Source organism: Danio rerio, chromosome 23, assembly GCF_049306965.1.
Source record: "Danio rerio strain Tuebingen ecotype United States chromosome 23, GRCz12tu, whole genome shotgun sequence".
NCBI lineage: Eukaryota > Metazoa > Chordata > Actinopteri > Cypriniformes > Danionidae > Danio > Danio rerio.
In genome coordinates this window covers 3650010-3675274 of record NC_133198.1, presented here as the reverse complement: position 1 = coordinate 3675274, position 25265 = coordinate 3650010, and the positions used below count along the sequence as shown (strand labels likewise).

The 25265-nt window shown below is 38.7% G+C and overlaps 1 protein-coding gene across 2 annotated transcripts in view; it reads left to right on the top strand.

Moving 5' to 3' along the window:
- The window catches only part of pacsin1a (protein kinase C and casein kinase substrate in neurons 1a), a 59954-nt gene extending 40992 nt beyond the window's left edge, over positions 1-18962 (top strand). The window contains exons 4-10 of one of the 2 annotated variants that reach the window (XM_005161905.6): positions 363-598; positions 2572-2715; positions 4803-4978; positions 6374-6494; positions 6984-7099; positions 9428-9624; positions 13222-18962. In XM_005161905.6, coding sequence (XP_005161962.2) covers positions 363-598; positions 2572-2715; positions 4803-4978; positions 6374-6494; positions 6984-7099; positions 9428-9624; positions 13222-13331 — 1100 coding nt within the window. In that variant the 3' untranslated portion in view covers positions 13332-18962. 2 annotated transcript variants of the gene reach the window in all.
- The last annotated feature ends 6303 nt before the right edge of the window (positions 18963-25265 follow it).

The following is a 25265-nucleotide window of genomic DNA, read 5'->3' as shown; positions in this document are numbered from 1 at the left end:
AGTTTTAACACCTCTCTTCAGACAGGAAGTTTCTGCAGAGCTGAATTTAATTTTGGACCCGCATCTATCTACTTCTGCAAAAATGCTAATTAGTATGCACAGCACTCACACACAACATTAGAAATTCAGTTAATATATGACCCTTACATGACCAATACAAATAATTGTTTGATTAAAAGAAAAAGAGACAAAAATAATTAAAAAATTATTCCTATTTTACAGCAAAATAATAAAAAAAAGCTGGCTAGTTTTAAACAAATCTGTTATGTAAAGAATGCTAGTATAATAGCACTTCAATATATTGTTTTGTCTATTTCTGATTTGGTTCGTCTGTCTGTGTGTGTGCTCGTGTGTGTGTGCAGGGCCTCAGTATGGGTCAGTGGAGCGAGCCTGGATAGCCATGATGACTGAGGCCGATAAGGTGAGTGAACTTCATCAGGAGGTGAAGAACGGTCTGATGAACGAAGACGTCGAGAAGGTGAAGAACTGGCAGAAAGACTCGTACCACAGACAGATGATGGGCGGATTCAAGGAAACCAAAGAGGCTGAAGAGGGCTTCAAAAAAGCCCAGAAACCCTGGGCTAAGAAACTCAAAGAGGTACAAGTACAGCTCATGTTTGATCATGTTCATTCTGTGAGAGAGTCACAAGTAATGGTTATGGCATAGTTTAAATTCATCCATTTTCCTTTAGCTTAATCCCTTATTTATCAGCCCCCTTAACTTTTGTCCACGATACACACCAACACCCAGAGACTCCCTTCCACGATACATCTCCCACATCCCGCACTCAGTTATTGACTTTCGTCTGTGATAACTTTGTCCGTGATCACTGGTAGCACAATCTGATGGGTAACATATTTTGCCATTTCACATTTCATTGCCAGAGAATGCTACGAAATAATACAAAACTATACAAATAACTAACAAAATAACTAACTAGCAAAATGAATAACTAACAAAATAACTAACAAAAGCAATCCCCTGAAAAATGTACAGAGTCAATTCAAATATTGCATTTTGCAAACAGGATATGGATTTGTTAACTGCAAACTTCCTCTTATCACTTTATTAACACCCAAATGACACTATTAAGGCTTTCAGTAGATTAAGCAGTTCCAATGATGCAATGCTTATAATGTCTAGATCTGGCAACACAGAGGAGCTGAGGCTGCAGCAGCGCCCTCTAGAGCTCCTACACTCTACCTGCATCTAACAGCTGCTGTGAGACGGATTTTATTTGAAACAATTTTTCCTTCATAGAACTTTAAATTTTATTTTTGAATCCGAGCTCTGTATCTTAAAGTCCTCAAAGCCTGTCGACTTAGATGTCAACAAGGAGATAAACTACTGCAAAGTTACAATAATAACAATAAATGACTTCACAGAAAATTAAAAGAAAATTAAAAATTAATTCCTAAATTAAAAGAAGTCATTTAATTCATTCATTTTCTTGTCGGCTTATTCCCTTTATTAATCCGGGGCCGCCACAGCAGAATGAACCGCTAACTTACATTCACAAACACACTCATGCACTACGGACAATTTAGCCTACCAAATTCAGCTGTACCACATGTGTTTGGACTGTGGGGGAAACCGGAGCACCCAGAGGAAACCCACGCGGACGCAGAGAGAACATGCAAACTCCACACAGAAACCCCAACTGAGCCGATGATCGAACCAGCAACCTTCTTGCTGTGAGGCGACAGCACTACCTACTGTGCCACTGCGTCGCCGCAGAAGTCATTTAAAAGGACAAAAAACTACATCTGAGTTCAGAATTTAACTACAGGGGAGAAAAAGTCAAAATCAAGCAATGTTAAGTCAGAATTTATGAGTAAAAATTCATAAGGAATTGTAAAAAAAGATCCGCATGTCACACAGACGTACAATTGACGTCAACGTCAGACTAACTTTGAACTTTGGTTGTATATGAAAATCGGGTTGACGTCAGAACCCAACGTCAGTTTGAGGTCAGACATCAGCGTCAAGATGTATGGACTTCATGTTTGACATTAAGATGATGATGGATTTTTTGTAGTTAATGCCAAAACCTAATATCAACCAAATATCAGTGGCTAAAGATGTTAGACATTGACGTTGTATGAATGTCATATTATGATAATAAAATGATGTTGGATTTTAGTTGCCACAGCCTAAAGCCAACCAAAGATAAACGTCTGCTGATGTCAGTATTAGATGTGAGCTGACGTCAGTATTAGACAGCAAATTGATGTTAAATTTTGGTCACCTGATGTCGCAACCAAAATAGAACTAAAGATCAATGTCATATGATGCCTGCTGGGGAAGGTGACATTATTATGTATTCTTAATTTATTAAATCAGCTTTTATAAGTATTTATGTAAATGATTTGAGAATTTGTATTGTTTATTTACCTATTCCTTTAAATTAAGATTATATTTTACCAGTCTCCTGACCTCAGAACTGGGCATGATCTTATGATAAGAACAGTTTCTGTTATATTCAGCAACCAATGCCCAGGTTTATCCGTTGAGCTGCATTGTTGCTGTTATGTAGTTAAAGAGATTGGTGTCTGCCTGTGTGTTTGCAGATGGAAACAGCCAAGAAAACCTACCACATGGCCTGTAAAGAGGAGAAGCTGGCTGCATCCCGTGAAGCAGATGCATCGGTCACTCCTGACCAGCAGAAAAAACTCCACGAGAAGACCGAGAAATGCAAACAGGATGTGCAGAAGGTGCGGGAAAACTGGCCAAAATACAGAAACTAATTAAAGTTGCATTCGCTTTCCAGCACAAAGAACCTTTCTATTGATAGACTTTCAGGCCAGATTTAAACTTTGAGTTGTGTTTTACTGACTGTGAATGTGGTCCGAGACATTCAAATGTTGTAAAACATTTCTATATAGGCTTAATATTGAGTAGCATTGCAGGTCATCATGACACAACTACAAAACTCTGTGTTCTGCAATCTTCTTCACACTTGAAACAACACAAACAACGCACATGTCAGTGCATGTCAAAACTTCTCCATGGCCCCAAAACACCCTTAGACCCCTGGGGGTTAATGAAAACATACCTTAAACGTGCCGCTTTTGTAACTGTGTACAGTTCACATGAGGCACTTAACCCAGGTTACTGACAAATTAAAAGTCCTTTAGCATACTTCCGCAAATATCCTATTGTAAAGCTTTCTTTAGAATATATTTATGTAAATAAGAGATTTGTGTGTGTGTGTGTGTGTGTGTGTGTGTGTGTGTTGATGGGGGGTGGGGGGGTATATATGAGTATATATATGAGGGGGGTACATATATGAGCAATATTACACGAGTAGCAGTGCGATATGGCTCTATATCAGCACTAGTGGGGGGCTACATTCAGCCATATCGCACTGCTATTCGTGTGATATTGCGTTTATACAATAGTTCAATGGCACAATCTTGTATATAAATAAGAAAAAGAAAAAAAAAACACGGAGAGTCTAAAAACCCCTTTTTATTAGGAACTACTTTCTTCCGCTATTCATTCAAATCTGCAGCTGATGTCAAAACAGCAGAAGCCGTTACTAATTCACCAACGTCACTTTAGAGCTAGTGTTTGAATGACTCTAAAGTGATCTCTTTAAGATTATAAGGCTGAACGTGACATGAAATGCCATCCATCTATAGAGACATCTTATTACAGTGTTAAAGTCTACAGTCTCTGTTGCAATCAGGATTTCACAATAATTAATCCTGAAAATAACAATAATTCCACTAACGTTACCAGACTGCTGTTGTGTTTGCTATAAGGAAAAACGCTAAACACGTGCAGACTTTGCTTATTTCAATCTGCCAACACAACACACATTCCTGAAATGCGAGCAAATCGGTAAAAAATACAGCAACATACAAAAAGACAGATCATCTAACCTGCCTGCATGTCTCTGAAATCTGGGGGGTGAGGGGGTGTTCGGGGGTGAGGTTGAGAACAGGATGCAGCGGGTTTTGGGTGGCCGCTTCGATTGGGTACTGAACCAAAGTTGGCAACCCGGGGGTGTCTAGTTTACAGACTGTACCAAAGAGGGGGGTGGGTGAAATTTCGTGAATTTTTTTTAGAAAGAAATAAAAATGGGATGTTTGCGGGAGACTGGTCTGAAATATGGAATACTTGTGTTGGCAGGTGTGCTTATCAGTTTAATATTAATTTGATGTGCTGTAGTTAGAAATCAGACTGTTATATCTTCTAAGCGTAAGGGCTTATTATGCGGTTCTGTTGCCATCTTGTGGATAGAAAACGTCAACTGTCGCCGACGAGCTCTCATAGAAATTGTAAATATTTTAAATAGGCACTATTCTTGCAAATAAACAGCATAGTTGCAATCTAAACAACTACATTCTCCACTAAAAAAAGCCTCAAAAGTATATTTTGATGTGTAACAGCAGTAATATTTGTCAAACTGTAGTGTCTGCTTGATGTATGTAGGCGGAGTAATACACAAAGGGTAAAGACGCTGTACGGATGCTGATATTACTTAAATATATCACGGCTATCAGCCAATCAGATTCGAGATCCAGACAGAACTGTTGTATATATGAGTATATATACTCATATATGTTGAGCACAGTATATATACTATATAACTGCAGGGTTACTATGTTTATATATAATAACTTTAACTATTAGTTACTAGTCAATTAGTTAAAGTTATTGTAACAAATAACCTTACTTTTCTGAATTTGATTGTACTATAATAATGTGCACTTTAGTAAAGCTGCTTTTCACTATAACTGTTGTGAAAAGAGCTATACAAATAAACTTGAATGGAATTGTGTGTTTCTGGCAGGCGAAGGAGAAGTATGAGAAGTCTCTGGACGAGCTGTCCAAGTGCAGACCACCATACATGGAGAGCATGGAGCAGGTGTTTGACCAATGTCAGCAGCATGAGGTCAAGCGGCTGACCTTCCTCAAAGAGGTCCTGCTGGACATCAAACGACACCTAAACCTCACCGAGAACCAAAAGTCAGTGTAAACCTCCCATTCACAGAGGAATCAGGATCTTACACAGCAAAAAAAAAAAAAAAAGAAAAAAGTTTTTGTCCTGTCTTGCACTATTATGATGCACTATTCATTCTTTTATAACCTGTTCTAACACCTTTTAATCTGCTTTTATTAGTTTTAATCATTTTTAATTCTTTCAAATTTTTATTTATTTCCTTGTTTCTTTTATTTATGTTTATGTAAAGCACTTTGATTTACTATTGTGTATGACATGTGCTACAGTATATAAATAAACTTGCCTTGACTTGCCTTGTTTCTAGTCCAAGTATCTAAAAAAAATCTTAAATCAAAAAGCATTTTCTAGACAAGCAAAAATATAGTTTTTTTTCAGTAATAATGTGCCAAAATAGTTTTTCCAGTTTTTTTGCCAATGGGGTAAGCAAATTAATTTTGTTATTTTGTACAATATTTTGCTTGTCTAGATTTTTTTGATATTTGGACATGAAACAAGACAAAAATATATATACAGTGAGGGGGAAAAAGGATTTAACACATGAACATTAGAAAACATAGGCTGAAAAGGTGCTGCTGACTTGATATTTTCACCAGTTGTTGGTAACAACCAAATAAATCCATATATGCAAAGTACAAAACAGTTTACAAATGAAATTATGCAAAATAAAATGAAATGACGCTAGGAAAAAGTATTGAACACATGAAGAAAGGGGGTGTAGTTCAGCAGTGAAAGCCCAGACAGTAGCTGAAATCTCTCAGTAGTTCTTTAGCAACTGCCCTTCATCAGTGTAAATTAATATTAGCTGCTTCAGTCCAACATCTACATTAGCAGAAGGATGAAGATGAATCCAGAGTGGATATTTCAGCAAGACAATGATCCAAAACACAGTCAAGGAATCTCTCAAATGCTTTCAGAGAAAGAAAATCAAGCTGTGGAATGGCCCAGCCTATCACCTGACTTGAATGCAATAGAAAATGCAAATTAAAGATCAGATTTGATACACAAGACTCACAGAAGCATCAATTAAATCAAAATCTACATAATTTATTCACACATTCAAAAGGTGATTTCTTTGAATATATTGGCCTCTTGTTTCAGTATAACGAATAACAATACTGTAAAACTGTAGCTGTAAAGAAGCTCCACGATTACCAGAAATATTCAATCATATCTCTGAATACTTTTGAAGCACAGTGTAGGGATGTTACAATTTAACTCATTATTTAATACAAAGTTGGTGTGTTCTTGAAGGATGGTGGCTAATCATGTCTAATTCAATAACATTTTTAAATCCTTCAGTTCGAGGTTAGAGCTCCCTGGAGTCTAGTTTTATGAAGTGTATTCGTCAAGGGGTTCTGTTGAGTTTGTGTATTTTCTGTGTGTGTGCTCTTCATGTACAGCTATGCTGCAGTGTACCGTGAGTTTGAGCGGACCATTCTGGCCGCCAACACACAAGAGGATCTCAAGTGGTTCAGTAATAATCACGGTCCCGGCATGCATATGAACTGGCCCCAGTTTGAGGTACACATTTTTTATCAATAATATATACTGAGGTTTAAACAGGCCTTGTGTGTTTTTGAGATTTCTATGGTCACAAAACCTCAAATATATCTGTAAAGCCTTACTGTAAGTTAGCCGCATAAATGAAAGTTTTTGATGCTATTTTTTTTTTTTTTAATCGGATATAGTTCTAGAACACAGGGGTCAAACTCAGTTTCTGGAGGGCTGCAGCTCTGTACAGTTTAGTTCTAACTCTAATTAAACACATCTTATCAAACTAGTTTAGTCTTTCAGGCTTGTCTCAACCCTACCTTTTGACACCTCTGTTCTAGAACATATTTCTGTTTGCTGTAAACAACATTATATGACGTTTTTGAATGTAAATAATGAGGTAAAATTTAAATGTGTTTCTTTACTATCACGGACTGATAGTAAAGAAAACGATTTTAAAACATCATTCTCAGGAACTGTATGAAGTGAAAGTAAGTTTTTCTGTCCTGGTTCTCTCAGGAATATAATCCAGAGGCTACCAATGCTGTTGCCAAGAGAGAAAAGAAGAAGCCTGATGGAGTCGCTCCTGCCACCCCGAACACAGAACACGCAGGTCAACCAGGAGACCGCGGCAGGTCAGACTCTGCTTCACACTCGCCTCGCTTTCATCTGCAGTGAACTTTTCTCTTTTTAGAGTTTGATTTCTGTCCCCTCCACACTTCACACTCTCCATAAAAAAATCTTTGAAGCTCAACAGAGAACTCTCTTCTGATCTCTTTAGATTTTGGCTTTAACCTCTTCTGTGGAAACTGTATATTAATCTATCAAACTCAGATTGCAAAGAATTCTGGCCCAGGTTTGGCATAAAGCTGGCACAGCAGGCATTCGTCTGGCACTGACATGCAGGATGTAGGCCAAACATGACCCAGGTTTGGCTGAGTTGGCACCGTCTTACAGGCGGCACACAAGATTTGGGCCAGATATCAAATGTAGTATTGGGCCCAGATGTTAAAATGTGGGCCACGTAAGTTCGGCCTATTTTGACCCACTTTAAAAATACATTTAAATTATTTTTGAGTAAAGAAAAAATTCTATTGTAATGAAGTTCACGGCCCCTTTGGCCGCCGGGAAGAAGGAGGCGGAGAACTGACGCAGTTTTAAAATATTTATTAATAACAGTGACGGCAGCTCCTCACGGAGACTGCCATCTAAACCAAAACAAACAGACGGCAGCTCCTCACGGAGACTGCCGTCAAACTGAAAGCAAAAGTAAAATATGTCCGGGCCCGGTCCTCTCTCGGCTTCCTCTGCTATCGGTCCTCCTTTTATGGTCTAGAGCTCCTTCCGTGGGATCCGAGGCAGGTGCGCACCGCAGGTGTATCCACTTACGCGGTGGCCTCATTCCGTTCCCACGGCTCTCGGCCACGCCCCCTTGCCCCATCTATCAATCAGGTCACTTAAAAAAAAAAGCACAGCCATAAAGAGAAATGCTACATGGGTTTATAAAAAGCATTGCAGTCGTGACACACTAGCATATCTGGCCCAGTTCAGGCCCAGTTATGGGTTATTAACTTCGCTGAGACTTGGCACAGATATGGTTCATGTTTGCCTCTTGTATGGAAGCCAGACTTGGTCCAGTCATGTACCGTAATTCACTGCAGCATGTGGGCCGAGCAAATGCTGATGGTGTGGGCCAGATCTGGGCCAGAGAAATTTTGCTATGGGAGAAGTTTACTTCCTTACTTATAGGCCATTTATATTGATAGTTGATATTTAGCCACACCATGTTGGTGTTTCGTGGTTAAGAACCCTCCCTATGCACATTTCGCTTGCCTCTTTTGTTTACCACAACTTATTTTAGATAACCAGCTCTTCAGAAGAGAGATCTATGAAGGAAGTGTGTTCCTATAGACAGGTTCCCCTTCATATGATGCATTCCATACAGTGCATACTGCCCTCCGAAGGGCACTTTGGAGTGAACAGAATCATGGTCGTCAATCTTGAGTTCACCAAACTCAAATAACCTTCACAGTCACCAGATCTTAGTCCACTATAGCCCCTTTGGAATGTACTGGAATGGGAGATTCACATTATACAACATTTCTGAGGAATGCTTCCAACAACTTATCTAAAATATACTGTGAAGCCCGGGACACAACAAGCTGACATCAATGAACTAGCAGTAACGAAAAATGACAGTGTTGTTGCCGTGCTAAACTAAATAAAGGGTGTGTGTTCTGCTTCTGTATGAGAGTATTTACCTCTCTATACCTGCAGGGGGCAGGATCTGTATTCTACAAAGAATAAAAGTTCTGGGAAACCAGAACTGGTGCTGCACATGTGCAAACCATAAACAAAGCAGCGTTTACATACCATTTACACAGTACGTTCTCAATCACCACTAAGGGATTTGCTCATGTTAATATGTCTGATTATCTGATAAGCGTTATCATTTGCAAATATTTAAGAAATATGACGAATTGACCGCCGGCTTCTTTGTGTTCCCTCATAACCTGCATTGTTTGCTTAGTTTCGCCACAGTTTTTGTTGTCGTACTTTGATTCATAGCTGAAGAGCCAATCAGAGTGCTCTTTCATCAATGGCTGACGTTGATTCTACATGCTGAATCGGCAAACTACCGCCGTCATTAACCTGACAAGATGCAACTCTTCGCAACAGCCGACTGTCAGCTTGGTGTTTTCCGGCCATTAAGAACTGAGGCGGTTTGAAGGCAACCCAGTATCAGCAAGATGAACATATACACGTATATACTGTATTCACTGTATTAAAGCATGTAAACAACCTAAAATCATTGCAGTCTTTGTAGCATTGCATAAATTTAAACCTCCAGAAAAATCATTCATGCACATGTTATGCATGTTCGATCTTAACCTTTCAGTCCTAATTTCAAGAAACCTCAGTGGAATCAATTGCTATATGTTGTATTTCTTCTGTTTGTGTAGCGTGAGCAGCTATGATAAGAACCAGGCGTACTCTACAGAGTGGTCAGATGATGAGCAGCCCGCCGGATACTCTGGGAACGAGACGAACGGCGGAGCGAACTCTTTTGAGGAAGACACGGCCAGCAGAGGAGGTGTTCGCGTGCGGGCGCTGTACGACTATGATGGACAGGAGCAGGACGAGCTGAGCTTCAAAGCAGGTAAAGTGCAGTTAGCTAAAATTAAAAAGCAAAAATGATGTTAAGGAGCGGTCAGTGTTATGTTGCTGTGACCAACCTTCAATTAAATATCCACCAGCAACTCAGGATTGTTATTAAAAAGAATTGGGAAGATTAATTCATGACTTAAAAGACAATATATCACACAAAAATAGTAAGTTGTTTGTTCATGAAGTGCAAAACAGAGCATTTAAGGCAGGGGTGTCCAAACTTTTTGGGCCGAGGGCCAGATGCAAAAAAACAAACGTTGTCGCGGGCCAAATTAGCCCCCCTAAATTATTAGCCCCCATTTATTTTTAACGGATTTCCAATTTCTGTTTAACGGAGAGAAGATTTTTTTTCCCACACATTTCTAAACATATTAGTTTTAGTAACTCATTTCTAATAACTGATTTATTTTATCTTTGCCATGATGACAGTAAATAATATTTGACTAGATATTTTTAAGACACTTTTATACAGCTTAAAGTGACATTTAAAGGCTTAACTAGGTTAATAAAGTTAACTAGTCAAGTTAAGGTAATTAGGCAAGTTATTTTATAACAATGGTTTGTTCTGAAGACTTAAGGGGCTAATAATTTTGACCTTAAAATGGTTCATAAAAAAATTGAAACCGCTTATTATTCTAGTCGAAATAAAACAAAAGTCTTTCTCCAAAAGAAAAAATATTATCAGACATACTGTAAAAATGTCCTTGCTCTGTTAAACATCATTTGGGAAATATTTAAAAAGAAGAAATAAATCAAAGTGGGGCTAATAATTCAGACTTCAACTGTGTGTAGACAGACAGACAGACAGACAGACAGATAGACAGATAGACAGATAGACAGATAGATAGATAGATAGATAGATAGATAGATAGATAGATAGATAGATAGATAGATAGATAGATAGATAGATAGATCATAACAAGAACTGCTGCTTAATTGAATGCATGTAATAGCGACACCCGGTGGTTATTTATTGAATTACGTTCATTTTTGTATAGCGGGCCAGATTCTGTTATTATTTATAAAAAGCCTCGCGGGCCACCACAAAACTGATTGCGGGCCGCAGATGGCCCGCGGGCCGTAGTTTGGACACGCCTGATTTAAGGGGTCACCAATCTCGGTCCTAGAGGGCTGATGTCCCTGCAGAGTTTAGTTTCAACTTTCCTCAACACACCTGCCTGAAGGTTTCGAGTATACCTAGTAAGACCTTGATTAGCTTAGGGCCTACTCACACTATGCCATCCGTACCGTGCCCAGGCCCGTTTCCCGGATCGTTTGAGAAGTGTGAGTGCCCTGAATCGGGCTCAAGCACGGTTCACTTGGCCAGCCCTGGCCCGGTTGGAAGAGGTGTGCCTGAGTGCGGTTCACTTGGGCTTTGGCACAATACGCTTGTGAGTGCAAAACGCGCCAAAGCTCGAAACTGAAAGCGAGACGTGACTTTTACGGGGCTGTTTCATATGGATTTATTAATAATTCTTACTGTTCAGTGAACGCAAACTGCTGCAGTTTATTAAAGCAAGAACTCCTCACAGCACGACAGCTGCGCGCCTTCAGCAGACCTCATTCCTGCAGCACGAGAGCTTTATGATTGTTTTTGAGCGCCAAAAGTGGCGGATCTGTTCGGCGAAATATCTGACTGCGTGTCACCGCATCCCTAAGGACTATGTGGCGAAATATTTGACTGCATGTCACTGCATAACAAACCACTGAAACGATATAACTAGAGAAATCTCCACTGTGCTGCTGAGTGAGAGAGCGCTTCTGACTGAACAGCGCAGCAGCGATAACGTAAGCGTGCCGAGGCCCGTTTGTGGTGTGAGCACGGGCCGTCGGAGGAGAGGGGGGACAAGCGTGCTTTGGCCCGTTTCGAGGCAACTGTACCTAGTGTGAGTACGGCCTTATTCAGGTGTGTTTTGTTAGGGTTGAAGCTTAATTCTACAGGAACAAGTTTAGTGACCCCTTATTTCAACCAGAGAAAACAAAAAATCTGACACACCCCAGCAAACAATCTTGTGTTTAATTAACATCTAATAATATCTAAACCTAGACAGCTTGGCTAAAACAAGACTAAACTTGGGCTGTCAGTGAAAATCTAATAAACATCCAAGAATAGCCCAAAATTAGACTAGTCATCAAATAGACTGATTAGACAGACGTTATAGTCTGTTTAGTTGATGACTAGTCTAGTTTTGGCCTATTCTTAGACATCTATTGGATTTTCTCTGACAGCCCAAATTTAACCTTTTTTTAGCTGACAACTATGTTTAGACGTCTATTAGACGTCTCACTACCCTTAAACCCAACCTTTAAAGAAAACAACCTTTTTTTTACATCTTCAAAATACTTTATTTTGTGTGATTTATGAGCCATTTTCCTCATGGAGGACAAAAAATTTGCACCGGGGTGCTCGCAGTGACCCAAGTTCGATTCCTGGCTTAAGGTCTTTTGCCGATCTTTCTTCTATTTCTGCTTTCCTGTATGTATATTTCCACTGTCCTATTAATAAAGGTGAAAATAAGTTAATTATTTCCAATGGAGGCGCATAGCTTCCATGTGCATATTGGCCAGTATGCACATGCGGCATGATGTGCTCATGCTTTCCAGGCACACCTAGTTGAAAGAATGCTGCAAGCACACCACGAGTCAACAACTGACTGGTCCGCTTTATACTTTGTATGGAATATCAACATTTCTACTCCATAGAGACAAAAAATAGAGTATGAAAATACTAATCAATTTTTTAAAAAACATTAGACAAATACTATTTTTTATTTCTTCTTTTATTTATTTATTTATGGTGTAAAATTTATACTTATGTTTAAATGCAAAAGCTTTTTTTCACTTATTTTTAAGTTCAAAGAGAAATTAACTATTGTTTGCTTTTTAGTATTATTTTGTGCTGCATTAATTAGTTACTGAGCAGCAATAAATAACACTTTAAAATATATGGAGTTTTAATATGATTTTCTAAGTTAGTCTTGTTCTTAATTTAACGAATGCATAATAATCGTGATAACTGTGAAACCATGAGTATTCCGCAGACTATCATCGTACAACCGAAATCTATAATCATTGCATACCTAATGGTAATACATCGATGGGTGGAAAAAAAACAACTCAAACAAAGAAAAGAAGTTGTTCTGGGGCCATTTCCTTTTTTTAGCCAGTTTATCAACTCATACTGTATGTCCATATGGACTAGACCAGGGGTGTCCTGCAGATTTTAGCTCCAACTTGCCTCATCACACCTGCAAGTATGTTTCTAGAAAAACAAGTAAGAGCTTGATTAGCTAGCCCAGGTGTGTCTGATTGGGGTTGGAACTAAACTTTGCAGGACACCGACCCTCCAGAACCGAGTTTGGACATGCCTGGATTAGACAATGTAGCAAAAGCAAACTCGAAATCCAACAAGAGCAGCAAATGGGCTTGGTTCGAGCCTCGGCTCAGTTGGCGATTCTGAATTCCCTTGTGAAGAGGAAGTACATGTCAGCATATCCTCCTTATTAACATCCATTATTGTAATAGTACACCTACATTGCTGACGTGCAAGCTGAATGTTGAGTATTTCACTCTGATTTTCAACCAACAGGTGACGAGTTAACAAAGATCGAAGAGGAAGATGACCAGGGCTGGTGCAGAGGTCGCCTGGACAGCGGGCGGTCAGGCTTATACCCGGCCAATTACGTGGAGGAAATCTGATCACCTGACCAGAGGACGACACACCTTTGGAGGCAGCTCTGATTGTCCGATCGAATATAATGGCAAATTTGCCAGAGACTTCATTTGAACGACTTTCCCTGAAGATGTGCAATGCAGTCTTGTTTAAGATTTAAAACAAACAAACAAAAAAAAATCTTAGTAAAGATAACCACACTGTATATATATATATTGATCTTATCTGCCAGGCGGGGAAGAGCTTGCTCACTACTAATGTCTATTTGCAAATATATAACGTTATATGCATTCAAACCAATGGATAAGAATAAATAAATGACCCATCATCAGTTATGCAAGTACAGGATAGGATTATTCGTGCGGATTACATGTTAATTGAAATTATATCACTGAATACTCCTATTTGTGTAACGTTCCAGCTCGACAGACGTTCATATGGCCACTTTGCTGTATTTTAAGACAAAGTTCAGTGTGTGATTACGGGGTACTTGTCCAGTGTGCAACTCACAGTGGGCTCTTCGGTTTTCCTTCCATCAGTCCATGCCCTGTTGCACTGGTTATTATATTAGGTATCGTCCTCTTGATGTCTGTGTCTTTACACATAGCAGCATGAGCTATGGAAGCATGTAGTCCCCGATATTTCTCAGGCCGTCTGTTCTGTATGCAGTTCCCTCAGTGACCAGAGAGGGCAGTAGACTCAAACCATCAACACGAAAACCTCATTCTGTGCTCAGAACAGATAACTATCATTAAAAAATGGTGGAATCACCACACTAAGATGATGTTCACTCTAGGGTTGCTGCTAACACGACTGTTTTTATATTGAGTAATCGATAATTTATCGATTATTCGACATATCTAAAGAATTAATTTTATTTGAACAATTATTAAGGAAAGTAATAACGTTTTTGGAACTTTTGGAAAGTTGCCTTTTATGAGACCGTACAACGCTATCTCATGTCAATTAGTAACTTTTTGATTTAGTGGCTAATTCGCATGAAATCATCCTTACGGAAGCTACACATTTCAACTATTTTCAAAACATATTACTGTAGTCTAAGAAATATTTCAAAATAATATTTACACTTATTTGCACATATCAATGTCTATGTTTCGAAACATTCTGATAACAAAAACAATATAATAAAATTTAGCTTTCACATTATACAACGACAAACGTTTGAAAAACTAGCATGCAGTTGTTGTCAAATTACCGCCAAATTAGAAATGTTAAACCTAAAAACTACCTAAACCTAAAGTAAACTCATTTTTTGGATGTTCTCAATTTAAGTTGAAGAATGTATCGCATTGGAATCCCAGGTGCATTAAATAGTTTGATAGTATCTGTGCTGTTTTAAAGAAACATTATTTGGCTTCTCAGTATATATATATACACTATAAACTGCAGAAATATAAGCGTTCTGTTCTGAACATCGTGTCAGGTTTTCAATTGCTTGATTGTTGAGCCATGCCATCTCAAGTTTGTCAAAGCCATGTGTTGTTATTTGTTACTCCAGCAAGGCTTTGTGTTTGGCCTCTGTTCATGTCACTTCTTGATACCAAATTGAGATTTTTCAGATGGACATGAATGTTTTTGTGCAAGATTTGGGCTACTTGTGCACAGCACATTAGAACAGAACTCATGTGAATATCACACCTGGACCATCACACCACTGATCAATACTCGCAACCGATGCATTGATTCACTCAATCCCTGCAGTTTCATAGCCTTTTTAATGAACGCACTCTGCTATCGCATCAAGCAAAGAAAAAATAGTCAAAATATTTGATTTAAAAAGGTCACACATGGGCCTAATATTTATTTAGGCAACATGCAATGTATATACAGTGGTCCCAAAAGTATTCAGACTATGGAATCATTCCATATTTTTAAACTGAATAATGCAGTATTTATTATGTGACATATCTGTGCACAATTTTTTTTGTCATGTGTCCTTCTAAACTTAAGGGGATGTTTACATGGTGGCGTTTTCAACTAACAAAGGAAAACTTTGGATGCCTTTTCAGGCCTGAAAAGGCAAACTTTTGAAAACGGGTTTCAAAGTGCATGTTTGTGAAAACAATCCCACTATTGTGATGTTTGTGATGTGTTGCGCATGTGAAATATGTGTTAAGTCTATAGGCATGCGCAAATACTGGACAACCCAAACAACAGTGGATGACCTAAAGAGTGAACATACAGTACGCGTAGTGTTCCTGCACAAAGACACAGCACCAGCTACTGGTATACATGCATAATCCAGCAGTTTAAGTAGTTTTCACTGGATTCTTTTTTCACAAATTTGTCATCGTTTTGCGTAACTTTTCAAAACAGACGTCAGTAGCTATGTTTCCATCCAAAGATGCGAATTAAATTAATGTGCACAACTGTAATATCGCATATAAGACATGCAAATAAAGCAGCGTTTCCATCCAATAAGTCAAAGAGTACAAAATCATTACTTCCTGATTAACTGGCGCCATTTTTAAAAAGTAAAAACTGAATTTGCTGCGGTAGGAGAAGCTACGTGAATCTTTTCTTTATTTAATAAATTACTTGCACTTAAGAAGACAGAATGCCGACACGCAATGAATGCGTGGTGGCGTTAGAAGTTTCTGGAGGTAATTAATAATATAGCAACACTAATACTGAAACGTTAAGGCGTTTTAGAATGAACAAAACAACATTTCAGATGTTTTACAATGCGTCGGCTCCACTGGTTTGTCCATTCACACATTTTTATAATCACATGATCCCTTTATATAAAATCACGACTTCTTTAATTTGCATACTTAAATTTGTTAGGTAAAAGAGTTTCCATCGTAGTTTATGCGCATAAAAATACAAAGTTTATCCTACTCAGTTATGTGCATATGCTTTTATGCGCATTTTTAAAATTAGCATCTTGCCGTTTCCATCAACTGTTTTTATGCGCATATTTAAAAGGTGAATGGAAACGTAGCTATAGTCATGTAAGCGTAGCCTTAATAAAGCGGCATCTATTCTGTGATTGGTGTTTAGTGGCACGGGTGCGGAATCTATCATGTGGAATTCACTAAAAGCAAACTAGAACGAAACACGAAAGCAAGCCCCGCCCTATTTATATCACTCTAATGTCTTCTTAGGGAAGAAATTACCACCGTACTTTCTGTTTTATGATGACCTTAAAGAGATAGTTCACCCAAACCTGTCAGATTATATCATTTACTTACATCTATTTGACACTCTATTGAAATTTTAACGAATCCTGTTACCATTGACTTCCACAGTATTTGCTTTTCCTACTATGGAAGTCAAGTATTTTAAAATATTATCCTTTGTGTTCAGCAGAAGAAAGAAACTCATAACGGTTTGCAACCACTTGAGAGAGAGTGAATTTGTATTTTCGATGAACTATCCCTTTAAAGCCTGGTTTATACTTTTTCGTCCAATGATCAGCATGACCTACGCGTTGATCAGCATGCCTTGTGCGTTGCCGTGCATTTATACATCTGCGCGCTGTTTGTGTTGTTCTGCGATAACACTTCCAAAACGCTAGCTGGCAGTAGGTTTTTATGTTTCTCTGTCGATATTTTCTCGGCTATTTTGAAGTGTAAACCAGCAAGCGTGCAACAACTTTAATCATAAGGTGAAGACAAAACAAAAATTTACAGGATGCAACACTTGCAAATACTCACTCCAAGGTTTTCACGCGGCTCACAGTCCTGCCCACACTTGTTAGCAATACCAAGCCGACCAATCACGGAGCTTGTGCTATGCGTCTTTGCGCCGTGTAGTTACATTTTTTTGAGAGGTGCACGTCAGTGTCGTCCATGGCGAGGGGGTATGCGACCGCACGAAGGTTGCGCCAATGCATACGCCTGCGCTTGATGCAGTAGTATAAATCAGCCTCAAGCCTCTCATGCTGTCAACACCAGACAAAATGGACACGTATACATTTTGAGTTTACTCGCTTCATTCGCGAGTCAAAATCCGCTTCATTCGTGCATCAGATCCGCTTCATTCATAGGTTAAATTCACTTCAGAACAGAAGCGGATTTGCTTGATGGGCAGGTCTTCTGTCTGCCTGGTGACTGTAGCTTCGTTGCTAAATGGCTAACATGGATTTTACTGAGAAAGTAATTGTGTTTATGTGCTTTATGACGGCTGAAAAACAGCGTTGATTTGTTTGGAGCCGTGTCTGAGTCCACTAGATCATTTCAGAGGTGCAGCCAGCTCTGTGAGCTCATAAACTCCTCCAGAAACTATACCTGCATGATAGAAGCATTTAGTGGTGCTTCTGACTTAGCCGAGCCCAATTAGTTGAACAGTTGTCTGTGTAGGCAGGAGGATTTCCCCTGGGACACCAACAACAGGCGCTACGTCATAATCACGGACCTACAAGAGGCAAGCTCCTGATTGGTTAACGCAAATGTCCGCTGAAGTTCAGATTTTTGAATTTCGCGAAATTTTTGCGTTAAGCACGTCAAACGCATAAAACACTCAATTCGTGCCGCTTCATTCGCGCGTTTCGTGTCATTCGCACCGCGCGCTGCAGGATGTCTATTCGCCTCTTTGCATTGACTTAACATGTAAATCACTCATGCTTGACGCTTCTTCCGCATCCGGTGTAAATGCAGCGTCACAGTTTAAAAAGGATAACACACCTGCAGGATCCAAAGTGTAAATTAAGCGTCTAAATGCTTATTGCGACCACTGTATTTTTTTCCCTCCCACTGCTGGCTTCTGTATGACAGAACCCCCACCGGTTTAAACATGCGATCAGTGCTCTTTGTGTGCCTGTTTTTCCAGATTGCTGTCCTGAGGACTGTGAAGTTGTGCATTGAGATTCAGTGTGGGAGTGAAAATGTTCAACATGTAGGACGTGGCCCAATACGTTGAGAGGAAAGACCCCTAGCAGCTTTGTGATTTGTCCGACACCGAAAGAAAAAAAAAAGTAGTCGCATTGTTAAAACATACCTTGGCGTACACAAAAAAGAAGTACGGAAGGGAACACGTCAGGTTATCGTATCGAGGAGTATCCTCTTTATTATATTCAGTGTGTATGAGTTGTGTTTATGTATAGAAATTACAAATGTAGTGTTATACTTGTAAATGTCGGTTAACAAAAGAACAACGCTTTGAAAAAAAAATAACACTGTAATGCTCTGTAGGTATACCATATTGTATTAATTTGATTTTGACTGCGATGAAATCACTATGTACCATACCTGTATAAATGCGTGTGGGTCCACGCCGTCATATTTGTATATGATGATGTAATTTATTAAGGTTATATTCTGCTGTAACTGTACAACTGTGTTGAGTAGAGACAAACACCTACGTTGAGACAGTAAAGAACCGTGTAATGTAAATGCTATTTTTAATGTTGATTTGTACTTTATGCAACTGAAGGGATGAAGGTTTATGTCGTGAACGTTTCTCTTGCGGTGTAGAGGACGTGTGTCTGTTCATAGTTAGTTGATGTAAATTGACCTCCTTGCTGGTGTAGTGCCTCCTCATCCATAACAATGTTCATTTAAATATGCATAACGTTAACGACGATGAACATGATGATCGGAATAATGTCGAAAACCTGATTTCAAGTTTTTTGTGCTGATGTCAATATTGCAATATTAGTTTGGAAGGACAAAACATGTTCGTTGAGAAAACTGGCCAAATGTGTGCTCCATTTTTTATTTATTTTTTGATGGATAAGTTTCTTCTTTTACCAAAATATTCAATTCACAATTTTAATTCATTTTTATTTCTATAGCGCTACTTACAATGTAGATGTTACTCACAATGTAGATGTTACTCACAATGTAAAGCCGTTTAACAGATGAAGATCTAGTCAATTAAGGGAGCTTTCACACCTACACGTGTGTGTGTGTGTGTGTGTGTGTGTGTATATTGTATGTTTAGTATAATAAAGGCAAGGCAGTGGCGCAGTTGGTAGTGTTGTCGCCTCACAGCAAGAAGGTTGCTGGGTCGCTGGTTCGAACATCAGCTCAGTTGGCGTTTCTGTGTGGAGTTTGCATGTTCTCCCTGCCTTCATGTGGGTTTCGTCCGGGTGCTCCGGTTTCCCCCACAGTCCAAAGACATGCGGTACAGGTGAATTGGGTAGGCTAAATTGTCCGTAGTGTATGAGTGTGTGTGTGAATGTGTGTGTGGTGGTTTCCCAGAAATGGGTTGTGGCTGGAAGGGCATCCGCTGCATAAAAACTTGCTGGATAAGTTGGCGGTTCATTCCGCTGTGGCGACCCTGGATTAATAAAGGGACTAAGCCGACAAGAAAATTAACGAATAATATAATAAATTAAATGTAGACATATGCTGGCTATTAAATGACTGAACAGTGAATAAAATACCTCACAAGACATTTTAAAATAGATATAGTACAAACTTTAGTGGTTACTCATCGATTTTAAACAGTAAATAGCTGGACATTATGTTTCCTGAAAGTTCTTAAGGCTGCCATTACATTATCAGCTTAAAACAATAGAAAAACACATCAAGTCAAATGGCTCCCTCTGTTGGCAAAAGAGAAATCATCCATCGTCCATTCATTACTGCATATCCTCTGAGGGCTTACAGGAATGCTGGAGACTATTCCTGACTGATACACAAAGCTGATATACACAGTTACTGTATGTTGGGTTTCTTATAAGCCCATCTTAGACACACCTTACATAAATATACAAACAACAATATACAAAAATAATTAAAACCAATGAAGGTTTTTGTTTGTTTGTATTTTGGCTGTCTGTATCTCCTCTCATAACCTTACAGTATCTGGTGTAGGTGCATTTCAGTGAATTAGATTAGAATATCATCAAAAAGTTGCTTTATTTCAGTCATTCAATTCAAAAACTGAAACTCATATAGAATTATTGCACACTTACTGATACATTTCATGTGTTTATTTCTTTGATTTTTAATAATCATGGCTTGCAGCTAATGAAAACACACAATTTAAATATAAATTTTTTTTAAAGATCAATAAAAACGTTTTTAACACAGAAATATGGGACTACTGAAGATATGAACATGTAAAAACCCTTGGTCTGGGTTATTTTTCTGCATGAATTACTTCAAGAATGTGCCGTGGCATGGGGGTGGTCAGTCTGTGATACTGGTGAGGTGATATGAAGCCAATGACTGCCTTCAGCTCTTCTGCGCTGCTGGTGTCCAGTGTAACAGGTTACATCAAACCAATCTGGACATCAGAAGCCTAGGATTCGACTACTGTAGGTAAGGAGCATTTGCTGAAAAAAGACACAAAACAACAATTCTGGTATTTAGAATAGGCCTATTTATAATGTTTTTTTTTTACTTACAATGTTTTTTAAATACAATAAAACAAAATAAAGTTCAATTGAAATGACATCAATAGACTGAAAAAATGTAAAGACAACAACTTACTCAGAATCAACAAACTCAGTGATCCTAAAACACTTCAAAAGGAAAATAGTTTGATTTCTAAGTGGCCTTGCGCTGGTATTAGTATTTTTTTTAATCAGTTCTTCTCAGGGAAAAAACAACAGTCTCTATCCAGAAATGGGAAAAACAGTATTTTACCTTGATCTAAAGAAAAAAAATAGGAATCAAAATACTCTCCATGGTTTAGTAGGGTGAATTTTCGGGTTGCTTTTCTAGTGTCCGAATGGGTTGGCTCGCCATCAATCAGTCTTCAATAAAAAAAAAAAAACATCAAAGGAAAAAACCTGACCTGTACAAAAGACCTAAAGCATGACTACATTTAGTCACTAATATCATTACATCAGGTAAATATTTCCACATACAAGCAAATTAACATTCATTACAGTTAATCTGTATCTCTTTTTTTCAGGCATGTGTACAAGGTGATCTGCATGTGAACATACAAGTGAAGGGAAGGAAAACCATCCCTAGTAGCAAAGAATTCTGGCCCAGATTTGGCCTAAAGTTGGCACAGCAGGCATTTATCCGGCACTGGCATGCAACATGTAGGCCAAACATGGAATATGTTTGGCAGAGATGGCACAGTCTTTAAGGTGGCACACAAGATTTGGGCCAGATTTAAAATTTAGTATTTGGCCCAGATTTAACACATTGATTTGAGGGCCATGTGAGTTTGGCCAGTCTTGACTCAAATTTAAAATACATTAAAATAATTTTTGAGTCAAGAAAAAAATCCTACCAATCAGGTCACTTTGAGAAAAAGCATGGCCATAAGCACAACGCTTCATGTGTTTATCAATTTCTTTGCAATTGTGACACACAAACCTATCTGGCCCAGTTCAGGCCCAGTTATGAGTTGTTAACTTGGCTGAGACTTGGCTTAGATATGGTCTGTGTTTGGCCCTTGTCTGGAAGCCAGATTTGGTTCAGTCATGTACCGTAATTTACTGCAGCATGTGGGCCAAGCAAAAAATTGATTGTGTGGGTCAGAGCTGGGCCAGAGAAATTTTGCTATGTGGGATACGTGACGACAACTAAATGCTTAAATAACACAACAGCAAAATAAACTCTTGTTTTCTTACAAACTTTGTTAGTTCGTCATTTACCATTAAATTCAGAGTTTTACCGCAGTTTCTTTATGGGTTTGTATTGTAACTCGGCTTAGCTGATAATGAAGCTGAAAAAATAATCATGAGCATTTTTATGCAGATTTTTTTTTATTAAAGTTGTTTTTGTGAAAATACATGAAGTAAAAACAATTCGATTTCAGTCAGAATTATTTTTAATTCAACAATTGGAAAGTCTGCCTAATTAGGCCAATAGGAAGTTATCCACGCTGAGGTGGGCGGAGCCAGGAGAAACAGCGAGAATGTTCTGCTGTGAGAGAGGGAGAGAGAACTACTGCTACAATTGAGATTTGATGATCCTAAAAGAAAATATTAGATTTAGCAAATATAACTGACAATTCTATCAGAAAAACAGTTGAGATTATGAGAGTGAAGTGTGAACTAAACATCAGAGATCGTGAGTAGGTGTGCATGCTAACGTTACTGAAGTGGAAAAAGACTAGAGGTGCGTCCCTTATGCACTAGTCTACGCCATTTTGTAATATAAATAGTGTAAATAGTGTGGTGCAAACTGAAAACTCTAAAAATAATAAGTGCACTTTATTTACCCGGATGATGCACTCATTCAACTGGTAAAATGAATTGTGGACTGTTGGACACTTCACACACTAGTGCCGCCACATTTGTACAGTGCTCCCAGGACAAATGTTATTCAAACGCACTAGTCAAGACAGTCTGCCAATGTGAAGATGCTTGACTTTAGCGCTGTGGACAGCTGTAGTAATGAGCTGAACAAGAAAACAAAGCACAAATGAAGAACATTTCATAGGTAAGATTTATTTTGTTACGTTTTTGTATGTTATGAACTTTTGTACTCAACAAGTAACATATTGATAATAATACAGTCCCTTACTGTATACACCATAAGCCAAAGTAGCACCAACTTGCAATAAATCCTAGGCTTATGTTAGTTTTGTTGAATAAAAACAGCAACATTGTAAATAAAGTGTGACAACATGACACTGCGGTGCTAGAAACTTTTGTTATTCTCGGCTAAGTGGACAAGTTTTTGCTTTGAGTGTTTCTAAGTGAAAATCACCTCTGGTTAGTGATTATAATCTCAGTTACTGACGTTTTCGGTTTGAATACTGGGTAAATGGTGTTTCAACATGAAATGTAGTGTTGCAGACATGTTAAATATAAAACCAAATTGCATACACAATTTATTTGTCTGTTCTAAACAGGAATAACATTAATTCACTGTGCCAGTTCATCGATGTTTGAAGGTTTAAGGCTACTTTTGAAAAGTTGGCACATGTGATAGGCCTATGGCTGAATAACGCTAAAATGTATTAAAAACATTATTTGTATTTTTTGCCAATTTAGTGTGGTAGTATTTATATAGATGAGATTAAATGTAGGGATGCAACGATTAACTGGTTTCACTATTAACCGCGATTTAATTCGTCACAGTTAATTAATCGTAAAGGATTCTTAACGCCGCATTTTTGAACGGAACAAAAATGCAGCAAATAAAAAAAGTTATGCCAACTGTGGTATAAGCTAGTTGAAGTTCGTTATTTCCAATGGATACGCACACAACGCAATACATTTACGGTTTTCAGGCGCGCATAGTTGAGATGACGGGGCTTTTGTGACCGCGAGAACTGCATACGGCTGAAGTTTGAGGAAAAAGCAATGCAAAGTACACAGGTTTGCAAACCTACTTATAGTTACAAATAATGATGCTGATGAGAGCGATCATCGGCCAGCCAAGATTAATCGAGTATTTTCTAAAAAGTAGCAGTTTTACCCAATAAATGCTTCAATAATATCCACAGATTTTTATATAGTCAATCAAATGAACTTTTAAAACAGCAACAAATATGTATTTAGGCCTGAACTACAAAACCAAACTTAAAATAATTTTAGTATTAAACTAGTGGGGTTTTGAAATCAATGAATGCAAATAATCGTGATAACTGTGAAACCGTGATTAGTTCTTAGACTATAATCGCACAACCAAAATTTATAATCGTTGCATCCCTAATTAAATGTATGATTTGCAAACAAGTATCTAAGACCGTACTCACACTATTTACAGTTGCCTTGAATCGGGCCGAAGCACGATTGTCCCCTCTCCCATCTCCCCCGACGGCCCGCACTCACATTACATTTCGGCCTGAGCATGTTTGCGTCATTGATGATGTGCTATTTAGTAAGAAGTGCTTTCGCTCAGCACAGTGGAGATTTCTTTAGCTACTTCGGTTTAGTTGTTTGGGATGCGGTGACACGCAGTTAAATATTTTGCCAAACAGATCAGCCATTTTTGATGCTCATAAACAATCATAAAGTCCTTGTGCGGCAGGAATTATGAAGTTTGCTAAAGGTGCAGCTGTCGTGCAGTAAAGGCTTTGCGTCTTAAATAATCTATGACAGTTTTCGTTCATTGAACAGTAAGAATGATTAATAAGTGCATATGAAGTTCCAGAAAATCATGTCTCGTCTTCAGTTTTTTGCTCAGGTGCCTAACCCAAGTAAACCGCACTCTAGCTCACTTCTTCCAACCGCCCATGTGCCTGATTCAGAGCCCTCACACTTCTCAAACCATACGGGAAACTGGCCTGATCACGGTTCGTATAGCATAGTGTGAGTACGCCCTAATTATATTCTTGACCTTGTCTTTTGCAAGGTCAGGTCTTTGGTTTTGTTTTTTGCCTTTGTTTTTTCTACCCTTTCCTTTTTGTTTATCATTTAGTTGGATGCTTCTAATATTCTTCTGGACACTGCATGATTTTGGAGGATCTGAAGGCCGAACTGTTCCTGCTTCACACAATAAGGTGTCATTGTGTGCAGGAAATGGCCATCCACAAGTTATCAACAGAATGGTAGGACAGTAGTATTTACCTTTTGGTCAGAACTAAATAATTTCTGGAAGAAGGATTGTGTGAAATGGAGTAAGGATCGCGTGATGCAATGTTAATGCAGTGTCAGCCAATGAAATTCAGTCAGCAATAGGCCACTGTCTAGCTCAGGGGTGGGCAAACTCAGTCCTGGAGGGCTGGTGTCCTGCACAGTTTAGCTCCAACCCTAATCAAACACACCTGCTTATAAATTTCTTGTGATCTTAAAGACACTGATTAGCATGTTCAGGTGTGTTTGACTAGTGTTGGAACAAAACTCTGCAGGGACACGGCCCTCGAGGATCAAGTTTGCCCATCCCTGGTCTAGCTGGTGTATTTGCATACAGTGATCTGATTGGCTGACGCTTCCATCGGTGCTTGAAAAGTTGAGCTAGTCCCAACTTCTGCAGCGAGCAACGCCTCTGAAGCAGCGCAGATGGATCCACAATGCACTTCGGTAACGCCTGACGTCACCCATTCAAAGTAAATGGGAAGCGTTGACGCTGAGGGGCGTAAAATTGTTGTAAGCTGATGTGATCATCTTTTTCTGACATTAGGTTGTCTTG